The sequence below is a fragment of the Excalfactoria chinensis genome, chromosome 19, assembly GCF_039878825.1.
Source record: "Excalfactoria chinensis isolate bCotChi1 chromosome 19, bCotChi1.hap2, whole genome shotgun sequence".
Classification (NCBI taxonomy): Eukaryota; Metazoa; Chordata; class Aves; order Galliformes; family Phasianidae; genus Excalfactoria; species Excalfactoria chinensis.
The window spans coordinates 4853907-4870189 of NC_092843.1; the positions used below are offsets into that span (position 1 = coordinate 4853907).

The following is a 16283-nucleotide window of genomic DNA, read 5'->3' on the forward strand; positions in this document are numbered from 1 at the left end:
CGTGCACGAGCTGTGACAAGGGTGGGAGAGGCAGCTTCACCCATGCATTGCACGCGAGGTCCTTGCGGTGATGTCCCCTGAGTGCTGACCCCAACGCAAGGTGACCCCCCGGTCCCTGAGGGTCTCTCCCCCTCCCTTTGAGCCCCACAGGTGCCCGGCAGAAAGGGAGGCACTCACGGGAACTCGGGGCCACTCCCCTCCACGCAATCTCGCCCGACTGCTCCCAACGCAGGGACCTGCAGCACCAGTTTGCTGCCTGCCCCGTGGTGTCGGTGGGAGCCCATGGCTGGCTGGTGCCCTTTGGGGTCCCCGTGCTCCACTCGTGCTCAGTTTGGGGATGGCAATGGCTCCCAGCCTCCTTAGCGGATGCCAGCACAGGATTTCCTCACACCAAGGAGATTTAGGGGTTTTCCAACCTCTGCACGCTGCCTTGTGGACACCACTGGGATGCATCAGGACAACGCGCTGCCAGCCTTTGTCTGAAGTGGAATTTGGGGGCTTCCCATGCAGGAAGACAGCAGCAGAGGTCACAGCCTAATGGCAAACACAGCCCTGTGCCCGAGAGCTCCAATGCATCACCGTGAGGTGAGTGCATCTGGCACCAAAGCAGCACAACTGCACAACCTGGTCACTACAAAACCCCACTGCCCGGTGCTGTGGGAAGGAAGGTCCAGGCTCTGGGATGCACCATGCAGTGGGTCACCGGCAGCACGAGCCATTGCATGGTTTGTGCCCCCACTTTGCAGCACGGCCCTGTTTTGCTATGTGCCCCCCAGCAGGGCCCAGCCCACAGCACAGGGCTCAGCTGCAGCTCGTCACAGGGCAAAGTCCAGCACCAGCACAGCGGTTACACCTGGCTCAGCCCAGGGCAGGGGGTGGGTCCATCCCCCACCACGGAGGGACCCCGTGGGCACAAGGGCTGGGGCCGTGCCGTGAACCCACGTTTTTCAGTGCTTGCCCTAAGCGTAGCTGCGGTACTGGGTGACCAAACGATTTGCATCTCAGGGTTTGCCGGCTGCAAACCGCACCGCTTCTGGACACGCGTCCTGCCAGCCCTCGCTCGCTCTGTATGTTGCACCCCAGGCAAAATAACACGGGGACAAACCCCGCCGCAGCCACAGCCCCGCCAGCCCCATCCTCTTCCCAAAGCCGCCCCTCGGGCAGCCCGCAGCCCCCCCGCTGCTGCTGGAGCGATGGGCGAACGGCTTTAGAATGTCATTCCCTAACGGTGCGGCCGGGGGGGGTTGGTGGCAGGCCAGGGGGGTGCGCAGGGAAGCACCCACGCGAGGGGCACCCCCTGGGGACGCAGCAGCCCCCCCTGCGGGTCACGGCCCGGCGGGGTTTGGGGCGCGGTGCCACAGCGAGGGGGTTTTGGGGGGGGGGTAACGCAGCAGCGCGGGCACCGCGGCACAACAGCGGCATTCGCGGCGCGGGGGGAGGAAACGCGCACGCGGGGACGCGCGCACACGCGCACAGCGTTGCGGCCCGGCCCGCGCGGGGGGTGCAGGCGCGGCGGCTCCGCCCCGGTGCCGGTGCCGGTGGAGCAGGCGAGGCGGTGCGGCGCGGCGGGCGCTCACTCACTCACTCACCCGGCGGTGGCGGCGGAGCGGGGCCCGGCGGTGGCGGTGCGGTGCGGTGCGGCGGTGCCGGGCCCCGGCGGCGGCGGCGGCGCGGGGCGGGGCGGCTCCGCACCGGGGCGGGCACTGCCGGCTCTGCGCGCGCCGCCCGCTGCTCCGGGTGCGGCCCCGAACGGGCGGGATGGGGCGGCACGGAACGGAACGGAACGGAACGGCTCGGGATGGAACGGCGAGGGGGGGTGCGAGGCTGCGGGCGGCTTGTCCGTGGTGAGCGCAGCCCGCTTTGTGCACACCGGTAACGCGCCCCGAGTGTGCGCGGTGCGGCCGCACGGGCCGTGATGTGCCCCCGGTGCACGCACAGCTCCGGCGCGCACCTCGCTCCTGCGGACACCCGCTGGTTGCGCACACAGAGGGGGCGCCCTGCAGGGCACACACCTGTTCACTACGCGGGTTGCACATACCGCCCCAACGATGCCCGCAGTGGGTTGCACGCACACTCGCATTGACACACACGCGGTGTGCTCCCACCGGCAGCACGGGGCGCAGCTGAGGCACTCCTTTGGGAGCAGCAAGGAGCAGCGCTGAGATCCCGCGAGGGGAAGGTCACCATCCCCGTGTGGGCACAAGGATGGAGCTGCAGGCCCTGCAGCAAACCTTCCACTCGTGTCAGAGGGGTTTAAACACAGCCCAAGCCCAAAAAGGCTGCAAAAAAAAACCCCACGTGGCCCATCCTGAGCACGGACCGCCCCCTATACAGCCACAGGGACAGCAGTGCGGCCATCAGTCAGAGCCTGCGGCAGCTCCGCTCCCTTCTCGCAGTGTGCAGGGGCTCCCGGAGCATCGCACACCTCTGCACGGCCACACAGCTCCACGGAGCACGGCCTGGAGCCCAGCACACGCGTGCAAGATCCCACTGGATGCCACCAGCTTTCTCTAAGCACAGGGCCGTGCCAGCCGTTGGCAAATCCTGCACTGCACGGCGTTCCAGGGAGCGATGGCCCTGCGCTGGGCTGGGGGGAGGCATCAGTTCCACCACAGCACCACGGGGCTTTGCTAAATAGGTCACTGCTTTTTTTATAGTCTCCGGGATCTCGAAAAACCAGTTGTTCCAGACTGCCGGCAGACCTGGCAACGTGGTGCTGGATCCCCAGGTGCTCTCACCGCCGTTCTCCTCGCTGTCCTCAGCCGTGAGGGTCACAGCGTGAGCAGGATGAGTGCTGGATCCCTGAGCAGCACACGGCGTGAGGCTGTGGAACAGGCAGAGGTGTTTGGGGCTGGCTGCCTGCTGCAGGCTTTGCCCATGGGCTGTTTGCGGTGTGGCTGCACGGTGCCGTCCAGCCCTGCTCATCGCTGTACACTCACATGCTGCTGCTCGGGGTGAGCTCTCCCTCTAGCGGCACCCAGCTCCTGGCCATGCCGACCAGCCCTGCGGGGCTGTGAGCTGCTGAGGCCATGCTGCGGTCTGCACCCCTTCGGTGACCCCTTTGGGAGCAGCGGGACAACCCCCACACCAAATGTGCCGCCATCAGTCGCCTCGTCACAGTCAGATCTCATCCCCACAAGTTCTGCTTCTACCGCCCTGACCCCATTAAATGGAGGGGGCCACACAGCACCCCAATCCTGCCCCCTAAAGTAGGGGCACCTCAGCTCCCCGCAGGCATCGTCCCAGCCCTGCCGGGTCCCTGCAGGCCTCGCGCCAGGCCGGGCTGCGTTCCGCGCTGACAGGGCGCTTTGTTTTGTGCCGAGCAGACAAAAGGGGCAGTCAGACGCGGGCGGCGCTTTGTGCTGGCGGCCATGAGCTGAGGCAGCAGCAGTCCTCATTGCCACGCTGCCTCCCAGCCCCAGCAGCCCGTCCTGCAGCAGCCATGGCACTCCTGGTGTGTGCCCGCCATGGCACCCCTGGGTGGCTGGGAAGGGGAGCAGGACCTGGTTGCCGTGGTTACTGTGAGGCTTTGGGCTTAGCTAGGCCTCATTGCCATAGTTACTGTGGGGCTTCAGGCCCAGGTGGGCCTTGTTGCCATGGTTACTGTGGGGCTTCAGGGCTAGGTAGGTCTCATTGCCATAGTTACTACGGGGCTTTGGGCCTAGGTGGGCCTCTTTGCCATGGTTACTGTGGGGCTTCCGGCCCAGGTAGGCCTCGTTGCCATGGTTACTGTGAGGCCTAGTGCCTCTGAGGCCCATGGCAGCCCTGTGCCCCCACAGGCCTGGCATCATCTGTGGTCCCAGGGAACGAGCAGTGGAGACCAGGAGGCCCCACAGCAGCTCCCACCACTGCCCCACGTCCCTGCTGTGGTGTGAGGAGAGCTGGAGGATGCAGCCACACTGTGCTGTCCTCGCTGCCCCCATAGCACACAGGGCAGGGGGACCCCAGACGGTGCCACGCTGCTTCCCACCTGCCCCCGGGCCAGGCCAGCCCCGTGACGGCGCGCTGCATTGCCCCTGGAAAATGCCAGAAGCGTCAAACTGTTGAGTCATTCACTCCCAAGATTATCTGTACAAACAGCCATCCCCGATTATTTTTGTTATGATCTTTTTTTTTTTTTTCCTTTTCTTTCTTTTTTCCCCCCCCCCCCCAAGAATGTAGCCCGGACCATGGGGATGAGCTGCTGAAATCTCCGGGGATCAGCAGGACAATGCCAGTGGGAGCATTGTGCTGACGGCTCTGCAAACGCTGGCACCGGCTCCGGGCCAGCAGCACCCTATAAAAGCGGAGCCGCTGAAGTAGGCAGACATGACATGGGCGAAGCAGCTGTACCGCCTGAGCTAGGTGAGTCCTGGGGCTGGCCTGCCCCATCCCAGCCCCGCTCGCCCCGTTGCTGCCTGGTGCAGCCCTTCCTCTGCCCAGTGGCAGGAGAGGTGCCCAGAGGGTGACACGGCCCCGTTGGCACAGTGGGTGGAGGGCAGCCCCATAGCTAGGGGCAGATCCACACCCGGCTGTGGCATGGCACCCTACTGGCACCCCAGGCTGTGAGTCGCTGCCAAACCTACGCTCCTGAGGAAGGAGTGCTCAAGGGAGGAACAAGAAAGGCAGGGATGGGAGTGGGGGTCTCGCGGACCCCCCAAGGCACAAGGCAGGCTGCAGGAGGAGGGAGCCCACCGCTGTGCCCCTCAGGCTGTTCTGCAGCTGGCGAGGGTCTCATTGGGAGCAATCAACGGGGTGTTCTGCAGCACCAATTGGTTTTCCTTCCTTCTCCAGACACCTTTCCAGCAGCAAAGATGGCTCAGACAAACCCTCTGCCTGTCCCCATGGGCCCATGGAAGGTATGTCCTCGCATGCCCTGCATCTCAGGTGGGAGGTGGGGAACAGGTGAGGACAAACCAGTTCTCCCTGCAGCCCTTTTTGCAGTGCCCCGACCTGGCCGTGCCCTGCCCTCACCAGAGGTGCCGTACCAGGCAGCTGTTCCCAAAAGCCCCGCACTCTCATTATCACCTCCTAAGAGTGAAGGTAGAGCGGGCACGGGCCAGCAGGCACAAGAGCTATGAAGGTGGTGGTGGGTATGGAGAGCAGCCTTGAGGGTGCCAGGGCTGGTGACAGCTCCGTTGACATGGCCAGTTCATGTTGGGAACCAAGAAGGAGAGGAAAATCGCGCATAAGTGGGCAAAACCCGGCTGAAATGTGGAAAGGATGACATCAACCGCAGCCCCTGGGAGTCCCCCCTCGCCCTTTTCCCCTTAATCCTCTTTGCCCTAGAACGTTCGGAGCAGAGGCCGGGAGAACCGCCAGCCACAGCCCTGCCACCTGCCCGTCCCAGAAGGGCTCCACTCCTCTCTCCGGACGGTGCTGCTGCCCCAGGAACTGACCTTAGGGGTGAGCAGGAGCAGAGCGGGGCTGGCGTGCGGCTCCCCGACAGCAGGCAGGGAGCGCGGGGCCAGCCGTGCAGGGATGCACGAGGTGCAGGGGCTACAAACCAGCCCAGGGATGTGCCCAGCGCATCCCAGACTGGTGCCTGGTACTCCTCCCTGGATGGAGCACGACCCCATCTCAAAGAGGTGCTGATCTCCCCTGGGATCACTGCCGCGCTGTTCCCAACTGGGCAGTTCCTTCTCTGTTCCAGATCACCGTGTACGACCAAGAAAACTTCCAGGGCAAGAGGATGGAGTTCACCTCCGCCTGTCCAAACATCATGGAGTGTGGTTTTGACAACATCCGCTCCCTAAAGGTGGAATGTGGCGCGTGAGTACCCGGTTCTGGTGGCATGAATGCTTTCCCCAGTGTGGGGCTTGTGGGGTGAAGGGTGCCCAAGTGCCAACAGTGCCAGGCAGGTTCACTCCGCTGAGCTGGAGCCAGCACTGTAACCGGGGGAAGCCAGGCATGGGGATCCCACCCTGCTGGGGTAGAGCAGCCAGCGCTGGGCACAGCAGCAATACCTTTGGCACCATCCAAACCTGCGGTCTGAGAGCAGCCAGGTTTGCAGCTGTCTTGTGCCCAGCATGGATACTGCCCAGGAACACAGTGAGAATCAGTGCTTAGAGAGCCCTTGGCTGGTGAGCTCAGCCTGCTCCCCATTCATCCATGTTACTCTATGAAGCACTGCTTCAGAGCCCCATTTCTCGCCCCAGGGCCCTGCTACTTGCTCTTCTGGCACTATGTGGCTCCCCCAGGCCACACCTGAGTCTGCCTGCAGCCCATGCGGAGCTGCCCCATTCACTGTTAGGGTGTGGAGCAGAGCCAGGCTTCTCCCTGCATGCAGGAATCCTTGTACTGGGCAAGACAGCTCCCGAGCTGCTCCGAGCTGCCGTGTGTAAGGAGCAGTCCTGGTGGCAAACATCCCACTGGGATTGGGGAAGCAGACAAGATAGATTTGCACTGCTATATTTAGGATTTGTAATGCTAATGGGATTACTGCAGCGTGTGTGCTCACGCAGTAATCAGCTCACTGCTCCAGTTGATGAGTTCCCAGTCAGGTTGCTCACCTTGCTGACTGGGAGGCTGACTGCAGGGATGGGACCAGGGCTGAACTTTGGTCTTCAAAGGAGGTGAGAAGTCCTCAAACCCCCCAGTATCTCACATATCCCTGTGTACAAGTGGGATGTACAGAGGTGTGCCATTGTGCCATCCTCCTCCTGGCCCCTATCCCGGCCTCTGCCTGCCTGCTAAGCTCAGCTGTGTCTGTCCCATCTCCAGTCCTTGTACTGCCAGGACGAGCATCCTTCAGGTGGCAGCTACAGTGACACCCTTTCTGGGGGCTCTGCCTGTGCCCAACACTACTTTCCTTTCCTTTCCTCCATGGCACCTGGGCTGGTGGGCAGATATCAGACCCCAGTCCTCCTCCTTGCACCTCCAACTGTGCCCCCAGCAGGAGGCCCTGGCAGCCCTTGCTCTGTTTTGTTTTGCAGCTGGGTTGGTTATGAGCACACCGGCTTCTGTGGGCAGCAGTTCATCCTGGAGAGGGGCGAGTACCCGCGCTGGGACGCCTGGAGCGGCAGCAATGCTTACCACATCGAGCGCCTCATGTCCTTCCGCCCCGTCTGCTCTGCTGTGAGTGCCCATGGGCAGCCCGGCTCCTGGCTTGGGTGGGTTGCAGGGCAGGAATTGCTCCAGGAAGGGCAGGAGATGCCCCAAGGTTTTACCCCAGCGTGGAGCCTGGCACTGGCAGTGAGCAGCACTTGGCTAGGGGCAGCATGGCACTGCATTGCAGCTCCTGATCCCTCCATTTTCCAAGCCCAGGCAGCACCCACTAGGACAAGGGAGTGCAGTTAGGAAGGGCCAACCTGCCAGGCCAGGGGCTGTGCAGGTGGTGGAGCCTTCAAGGCAGGCCCAGCACTCCCTGTACTCAGCAGGATCGGCCGCAGCAGCCCCAGGAGCCCCCCATACCAGGCTGTAGGGAGGGGAAGCCTTCCCCCAACCATTCAGCCCCACTCACCTGCCCTTCTCATGCTGCTCTTCCGGCTCAGAATCACAAGGAATCCAAGATCACCGTCTACGAGAAAGACAACTTCATCGGCCGCCAGTGGGAGATCAGCGACGACTACCCCTCGCTGCAGGCCATGGGCTGGGCCAACAACGAAGTGGGCTCCATGAAGATCCCCTGCGGCGCGTAAGTGATGGGCGCAGGGCCTGGGCTGAGCAGCAGGGACAAGCCAAGGCCATCAGCACACAGCCCCGTGCCCCGTTCCTATCTCATTCCCTTATGGCTGCCTGACAACCCCATTTCTTGCAGCTGGGTTTGCTACCAGTATCCCGGGTACCGTGGCTACCAGTACGTCCTGGAGGCCGACCACCATGGGGGAGACTACAAGCACTGGAGAGAGTGGGGCTCGCACGCCCAGACCTCCCAGATCCAGTCTATCAGGCGCATCCAGCAGTAGCTGCCTGGTGCCTGGCCCCACTTCTGAGCACATCTTTGCAAGGTTTCTAAAGCTCACCGGCTCCCTTTTGGTGCTAATAATCCCCTCCTGAAATAACAACCCCTTCTTGTACTGCAACTGCTTGATGGAACAACACTTCCAAACGGTACCAGCTGCCACAACTGCCAATAAATAAATAAATGTGACTGAAAGAAAAAGATAAAACGACCTGTTGGGTGTTTGCTGTTGTGCGTTGAGGTCACACATCCCCATCCCACCCCATGCCCTGCAGTCAGCCCCCAACAGCCATGGGCACTGAGTGCTCCTTGTGCCCCAGGCCAGGGGATGCTCCCTCAGAGTGCAAAAAGACACACACCAACACCCAAAACCTTTACATTTTTTATTCAACGATTTACATCACTTATTGTCCATCTTAACGTATTCCATCTACACAATTCTGTTTGTTGTGGTTTTGTTTTTGTTTCTTTTTTTTTTCCTGATAAAATAATAAAATCTGGATAAATTTTGAAGACCTGTTGGTGCAGAATAAACAAAATTCAGCTAACTTTTCTTGGGTTTTTTTTGTTTTTTTACCTTTTAACTATTTTTTAAAACATTTAGTGTGAAGTATGACATCATTGGTAAAGATACATCATGCCGTTACAGCTCATGGACATTCCCTCTCCTTTACAGTCCGTGACGCCGCCCGCCCCAGGCGCAGCACAGCAGGTCTCACGCTCACTCCTACTGCTGCCTTCTCACCACTGGGGAAATGCTCCTGTCTCAGCAGTGCGTGAACCCATTCAAACAGACCGGGAAGGGGAGAAGAAAACAAAACCGACCTTGACTGTTTCAACGTGGACGACAAAGAGGGGCTGCCCCCTCTTTCTGTGGGTCAGAGGTAACTCAGCTCCTGAGCAGGTAGAGCGCAACCCCTCGTGGTTCTAACATGGGGAACTGAAGGATGAGAGCTACGGGCTGGGCAGGAGGGATCAAGCCAGGCCCTGCTCCGTCCCACAGCTCTCTACACTGCTGCTAACACTGAAGTATTTGGGGAGGGGGAGAGAGGGGCATCTGTCCCCCCAGTAAACAAGTTGAGGCCCTTTGGAAGCGTGCAAGCTGCCAAAGGTGTGTAAGTACACGTGTGATGGTAGACAGGTAGAAAAGCAGCCCTGTTCGGTATGAAAAAAGCCATCAAGTTAGTACAGGTTTCTGCCATGGCGAAAGGAACGTAAGGAGAAAGGTGCTGGGGTCCTCCTCCCAGCTCCAGCCTTCCCCACGAGGGGCTCACCAACACACCTGCAGGGCTGGCACCTGCAGCCCAACACACGTCACTCATGAGAACAAAACCAAGAGCAGCTCTTACCCCACTGCTGCACACACGGACACCCCTCACCGCGGGCACAACACCACACATGGGTGCCATGGCAGAGGGCTGCCACGTGCCAACAGCCCACAGTGCTCCATGCCCTGCTCTGGCACAAAGGGCACAGCCACTGTGCACAGACACGGAGCCCAGCAAGCCAGCTCGCCCCTCTCCCTCCAATTACTAAAGTAGGCTCTTTAAAATAAAAAAATAATATATATATTTATACAGATATACAGAGAGAGAGAGAAAGCAAAGAGAGACAGGCTACCAAACTCAAGAAGCGCCAGTTTTCTGCTACGCTGTCAGCAAAGAGCTGTCACCTTGCATCATGCCCTCCGTGGTGGGAAGATAACGCAGGCAACGACAGCATGGGAATGCAAAGAGGGCAGATAAGTCACTTCTGGTAATGAGACACAAATTAAACTTTCAAAACATGTGCATAGCTTTATTCATCTGCTTCAAACAAACCTTTTTCACGGAGCTTCAGCGAAACCCGAGTGTGCAAAATGCATTTCTAAACAATAACGCAAGCAAGCTTTCACATTGACAGTGGCAGAAGCACAGAGAGACGGAGGGGGAGAGCGCATGGGAGGGCGAGGAGAGAGATGAAGGAACAGGAATTGCACAGCTTCACATCCCAAGTTGCTGACTGCACGCACCACGTCTCTGCTTGGGCAACGCACGGCGCATTGACTTTTCCTTTAAGAAAAAAAAGAAAACGGGCAAAAAACCCCCCACAGTAACGTGAACCACAAAGTGGAAGGGAGCAAAGCCCCATGCCACGGGGATCCCAACGGCCGCAGAGAACCCCGACCCCAAAGGAGGGCTGGTTTTGGATCTCCGCTCGTTTCTGTCTGCAGAACAGCAAAGCAGATCCTTTTCCTCCCGCCTTGGATGCCCTCAGAAGCTGCACCAACAGGCCATGTTTGGGAGGACACGTCCCAGCTGTAGGACAGCCCTCTGCCCGCTGCCCCACGCCGCGGCTGAGCACACACACAAGGCACGTTTGGGATTTGCACACACCTGGGTGTGTAAGAGAGCAAACGCTGGGCAAAAGATGGCGCTGACGGAGGGAAATTCCGGTATTTGTAATCCCAAAGCGTTATTCCTACGCTGCTTCGGACCCTCCTGACTCTTCCCTTATGCCAAGGTTCCCGTAAGGATCTCCATAGCATCGCCTCTCCCTGCCCAAAGTCCTGTAGAACCTCCTTGGGGCAGGAGGCCATGTGGGCTGAGCATCGCTGCTTCACTTCAGGTCAACTCCACATTGGGATAAAGCATTGAAAAGATATATATTTTTGCAGATGAGTGATTTCCTTCCAAAGATGTATTCAAATAGAGAAGGAAATGCTACAAGAGGCATTGAGACATGAACTCGGTGAGATTTCGGACCTTCTGAGCTCTCAGGCATCTTCCCCACATCACCACCAGACAGGAAGGAGGAGTTGGGTTGGCGCGACCCTTCCGATAGCAGCTTGAGAAGAGGAAGGAGAGAGAGAAACGCACAGTGTTCTTCCAAGGTCAGAGACCTCCTTTGCTTTGCGTTTGCATAGAAATCCCCGTGGGTCAGCACCAGGGTCGGGCCGTGAGGGTGAAAGGGGGGGGGGGCTGCGTTACAGGAGGGCTCGGCTCTCCTCAGGGAACTCGGGGGACAAAAAGTGCATCACACATTCTAAGTTCTCGGGGTTATGTATAGCAGCAGCAGCATCAATCCGTGAGCGGTTGGAGACTCGCTCTCAAACGCAGCAACACTTAATGAAATGTCTTCGAGGGAGGCGGGAGGAGGGTCCTTCTCCAAAGGGTGAACATCAGAATGTTCAATACAGACAACGAGGAAATCAACCGAAAAGTAAAGACGCTTCGTCTCATTTACATGGATAAAAACCCAACAACAGTCTTGTTAAAATACCTCAGTGACACCTAAACAAGAAAAATACGTGTGTTAGGAATAAAGCCGGAACTCCTAAAGCAGTATCCATTTTTGGAACCCTTATTTAGCACCTGAGGAAAGACCGTCTGGAAAGCAGTTTCTTGATTCTCTTAAGAAAACAGTCACTGTACTCCTGCTCAGCACTCACATGTTTGCAGAACACGAGTTTCATACCACGGAAAGAAATGAAATAATTGGGCTTTTCTTTTTTTTTTTTTCCTTTTTTTTTTCTTTTTCTTTTTTCTTTATTTTTATTTTTTTTTCTTTTTCTTTTTTCTTTTATTTTTTTTTTTCTTTTTTAAAGATAACTCTACTCGTTACTAAGGCTGTAAGAAAAGGGATACCGCTATCTTACAAAATGGCTTTAGAGCTCTGGACGCGCGACACGAAGCTTTGATTAACAGTCGAGATCGATACAGCTCGGCATCCCCTGGGCAGAGCACGAGGGGTCCCGGGGCCTTACCCTGTGTGCGATTCGTATTGTGCAAATTCCTAAAGCTCTGGGGTCTCTGGCTGGTGGAGCAGATTAAATTGGGCTCTTCCACTCCCTCCCCCTTGGTTCTCTGCGCTGGGTTTTGTAGGTTGCAAAGGCAGAAACCTTGTTCTGGTGCTGGCCAAAGCCGCGGGGCTCCTTCCCCGGCCACCTCCCAGCCTCACAACCCTGCGTGAAGTTTTGTAGCAGCTTTATGTTGGGTTCAGCCTCGTTCTCTCCCCTCCTGACCTCAGTCACCTCCCTTGCAAACAGGCTCTGTACAGAAACAAACAGCTGTGGGCACACAGACCTCCAGGACAGTGCTCCAGCAGCTCCGCACTGAAAACACCGAATTGAGAGCAACATCACACACAGGAAAGCTCCTGGCTACAAGCATCAGTGCTCCAAGCAGCTCCATGTCAGGGGGAAAGGATGCTACGTGCCGAGGTGATGCTCTCCTCAAGGTGAAAAGCATGCGTTACAGACATAACTTTAAGGTTAACTTATTTTCTTCCCAGGCAGGAATCAAGTCCTGCCTTGGCTGAGCCAGCCGGTGCTCCCCAGTGCCAACCACTGGCCATCACAGAGTGGCACGGCTGGGATCTAGCAGGATTCGTTTTCTTCTGTGTTTCAAAGCTCACAGCATCTGGGCAAGGCAAACAGCAGGGCTGACAGGACAGAAAAGGGGATGGCGAGCAACAGAAGCCACACATCGGAGCTGGCCACGCTATCACACACATCCCAGAAACTGAAGATTCAGGACTTCACAGATAACGGAGGAGAGTTCAGAACAACCAACTCAACTGAACCGCAACACCACAGCACTGCTGACCCAGCAAACAGGCATAGAGAACGGAGCACAGAGAGGCTGCAGGTCCTTGTGCTGCTGCTGGAGGAGCAGCTCTGAGCCCTCCCTTGAGCCACCACCACCACGTGTGGGGACCATTTAGTGGCACGCGACCAAGACTTTGTTCAATGGACACCTGCAGGACCTGCTGGAGACACAGGGAATCACCAGTGGGCACCAGAGATACCCACACACTTGTACGACCCTCCACTGCTCACATCAATAACAAATCCTGCAAGGGAACCAGGTGGGAAAGGGACTCGCGGTGCCCATCATGAGAACCGAGAAGTAAAAGCAGCCCTAACCTGAATTAGTATCCTCATCACTACAAAAAGGAGGTCACCACCTCACCCTTAGAGCTGCTTTCCAACACTACACATACATAAAGGTTTGAAACTCACTCTGCTCAGTGTAACAAAAGCAATGGCACAAATAAACACACGCTCGCGTGACGCCGGCACCTGTAGCCCCAGCCCCACGCACACTCGCCCCACCGGGCTGTATTTGGTTTATGCTACAGTACTAATAATCCGAATCCAACCAACCAACCAGGAGACTCATCAGTAACACTTTAGCACTATTTAAACGTGCTAAAATTAATCACAGCTCAATTTTTTCTTTCTTTTCTTTCTTTTTTTTTTTTTTCTTTTATGTTTACACAAAAATAATCAGAAAACAGATTAAATCTTAAGATATTTTTAATAAGTGCTCAGCAAAGAATTGTGTGAGGACACAGGGAGGACTGCAGATGGACAGGGCGAGTTACACAAAGCACAGAGGGAAGCTCTCCCCTGAGGCCCTGCGTGGCTTGGGGCAATGCCTGCCTGCCCCACGGCCCTTCATCAGCAAGCCAGAGCTCAAAGAGGAGCTCCTATCTACCAAGTGCCCAGCAGGTGCTGGGAGGACAGACGGACAACCAGAGGGGTGGTAGGAGAGAGGACGGTCAGGGATACAGCAGGATAGGTGGTGGTTGTGCATTGGTACCACCAACAGCACGGGGCCAAGAGAGAGAATGTCAGAAGAGCCCAACCAACCCAACGCAACTCAACGTAACCCAACACAACTCAACCCAACGCAACTCAACCCAACCAACCCAATGCTGGGCCCCACGTTTCTTTCTGAGCTTCCACCCAGAAGGCAGACAGGGCTGGGGCAAGGGGCCACACGCACGTATTTATTTCTAGGCTCAACGCCCCAGGGAGCAAAACAGGTCTTGGTTTTGTGTTTTTTAATGGAACCCAGCCCTTAAGGCGACAAGTGACTACACAAGGCAAATAAATACACAGCAGAGCCTTAAAGCCAGTGAAACAAACTGGAAGCTTTGCAAACAGCCTTTGCTTTTCACTTTGTAAATAATAATAATAATAATTAATAATAATAATAAAAGATTTCTTCTACCTTACTCTTCCCAGCCCCATTATCCAGTTTGTTCAACGCTTTAAAGCTCAGGGACGCCCCGGCCCTTTTGCAGCAGGGCCAGAGGCAATTCCCACTTTTGGCAAGCAGTTGGGAGACTCAACAGAATTCAGATAGGAACAGAGGAGGACTAGATGCAGGGCACATCTGTAAACATGTTGTACATCCGCAAGTCACACACACCCGCAAAGGTGATACAGGTTATAGGTGAAAACAGAACTATTTGCGACTGGCCAACCACAAATTTCAGACCTTGGACTGGTACAGAACGTCACTCCTATGCAGCTCCACACCGGGGTACGGCGCTGTATAGTACTTTATACATAAATGGAGTAGGCAATCCGTAGTCAGACTCGTAAAACTAAGCGTTGCAGAAAGCTAGCGATCTTACAAAAGGTACAGAATTCAGTTCCATTGCCCCACCGCGAACCTCAGCGCTTCACCCGGGAACAACCTCATCAAAAGGACAAAAAACAACTGAAAAAAAAAAACAAAAAAAACAACCGACCCCACATGCTACAAACTTGTAGTTCGAAACAAAACGAAACAAAAGCGGATAAATCGAAGCACAAGGGGGAGGCAAAAGCTTTGGGCTTCTCTGCTTCCTGTAATGCCCCCAGGGATCCAGACTGGTTGGAGAAGAGCCCACCAGTGCCCTCAGTTGGACCCAGGGCGCTTCTACCTTTCCACCTTCACCAACCGAGGGACCACCAGCCCGGATGGCCGGGATGTGCTGCGATGGGACAGAGCGGGGTTACACGGCACCACTGCCTGAAAGCTCTCCTTCTGGTTGGATTTTTATTTTTTTTTATACGTTTTTCTTTTTCCTTTTTTATTTTATTTTTTTTAATTTTTATTTTTTTATTTTTTTTTAATTTTTTAAATTATTTTCATTCCTAAGTCTTTTTTTTTTTTTTTTTCCTTTTTTTTTTTTTTTTTTTTTTGGTAATAAAATATATTTTTATTAAGAGATCATTAGAAGCAGAGCCCGGAAATACACAGACTACATTAAAATATAAAAGACCGTTTCCAAGGGCGGGAGGCCCAGCCGTTGGTTTCTATGGACAAATCGAGGAGGATTCAAATTCCCATTTTTCCTTTTTTTTTTTCTCCATTTTTCCATTATTTAACAGAACGGAACAAAACAAAATCAATTCCGTAAGGGCGAGCATCGGCACAACTCCATTCCATTTCAGTTTTACCAATGAAAATGGGAAATAAAATCCAGCATCTTTAGTGTTAGTTGACAGACACAGCAAAGATGAAGCACCTACGGTTGAAAGCAAGAGATTTTTTTTTCCTTTTTTTTTTTTTTTTTCTTTTTTTCCTTTTTTTTTTCCTTTTTTTTTTTGTTGTTGTTGCTCCCAGTTATACAATGCCATTAAAACTGTGGGAACAGCAGCGTTTGTTGGCTTTGTTTTTTTTCCTCTATTATTTTTTTTTTTCTTCTTTAAACCATTTTCAATGCCTAAACCAACCACTCAGTTTTCCATGATGTCTTTGAAAACAGAACAACTCTTCAGTTGCAATAGTCCAACGTGTAACCGGAGCCAGGTCAACGGTGTGACTTCACCATGCATCCTAGAACTGCAGTATGACCGTTTCCCTCCCTACCCCCCCCTAAAAAGAATGATGCTTTAAGACCATTTTGCCCCAGAACGGGGCTGGCTGCTTTACTCCTGGCAAAACATGCGCTTAGAATTCTCTGGAAAAGAAAAAACAACCAAAAAAAAACAACCAAAAAAGGGGAAGGGGAGCTGAAGGATGGTGGATCATCCTGATTTCCCTGTGGTTAGTGTGTGTCATTACAGTCACAGACCAAGAGACAGAGACCTCGTCAAGTGGAAATGCCTCTCCAGTGGGTTGCTGTTGCCCGTGCAGACGACAGCGGGAACTTTAGAACCGGGCTTGCAAATTGAGTCTGTATTTGTTAATCACTTGCATTCACTCTTTAAACAAACAAAAAAAAAAAGAACAAAAATAATGGAAAAACAAACAAACAAACAAAAAAAGAATCTATTCAGTACCGGAGATTAAATAATCACGTGTGTAGTCTCGTTGAAATAAACTTTCCGATTCCTTAAGAAGTCTAATTACTTTCAGTCGCCATTTTTAAATAACTATATTATATATTTGTATATATTATCCTGTGATTCTAATTACGGTTCCTCTGCTGCACTGAAGATTTAGAAGGAGCATAAAAGCCTTTTGTCCCCCACGGACAGCACAAATGCTGCAGAAAGGTTATAACAGGCAGTCTTGTCTTGCTACCTTCATTGATCCGGGTGATCCATGGCTTCGTCGTAGGTGATTATCCTTTTGGGATCTGGAAGGAAAGAAAGAACCCTCAGTTTTTGACAAGCACCTTCCAGGACCTGAGACAC

At 54.9% G+C, this 16283-nt stretch overlaps 3 protein-coding genes across 13 annotated transcripts in view; 1 reads left to right on the forward strand and 2 right to left on the reverse strand.

Moving 5' to 3' along the window:
• Positions 1-1679, reverse strand: part of MYO18A (myosin XVIIIA) — a 29580-nt gene extending 27901 nt beyond the window's left edge. For all 10 annotated transcript variants that reach the window (XM_072353545.1, XM_072353544.1, XM_072353546.1 and 7 more), the window contains exon 1: positions 1590-1679. The gene's annotated coding sequence lies outside the window, so the exon portion shown is untranslated. The remainder of the gene's footprint in view (positions 1-1589) is intronic.
• Positions 1680-2656: 977 nt separating this feature from the next.
• Positions 2657-7989, forward strand: CRYBA1 (crystallin beta A1). Its single transcript, XM_072353654.1, has 7 exons — positions 2657-2728; positions 4155-4344; positions 4774-4838; positions 5633-5751; positions 6915-7056; positions 7473-7615; positions 7739-7989. The coding sequence occupies exons 2-7, from the start codon at positions 4314-4316 to the stop codon at positions 7884-7886; spliced, it is 648 nt and encodes a 215-aa protein (XP_072209755.1). The 5' UTR covers positions 2657-2728; positions 4155-4313; the 3' UTR covers positions 7887-7989.
• Positions 7990-8431: 442 nt separating this feature from the next.
• NUFIP2 (nuclear FMR1 interacting protein 2) overlaps positions 8432-16283 on the reverse strand; it is a 31528-nt gene continuing 23676 nt past the window's right edge. For both annotated transcript variants that reach the window (XM_072353715.1, XM_072353714.1), the window contains one exon: positions 8432-16225. In XM_072353715.1, the coding sequence (XP_072209816.1) occupies positions 16173-16225 (53 nt within the window). In that variant the 3' untranslated portion in view covers positions 8432-16172. The remainder of the gene's footprint in view (positions 16226-16283) is intronic.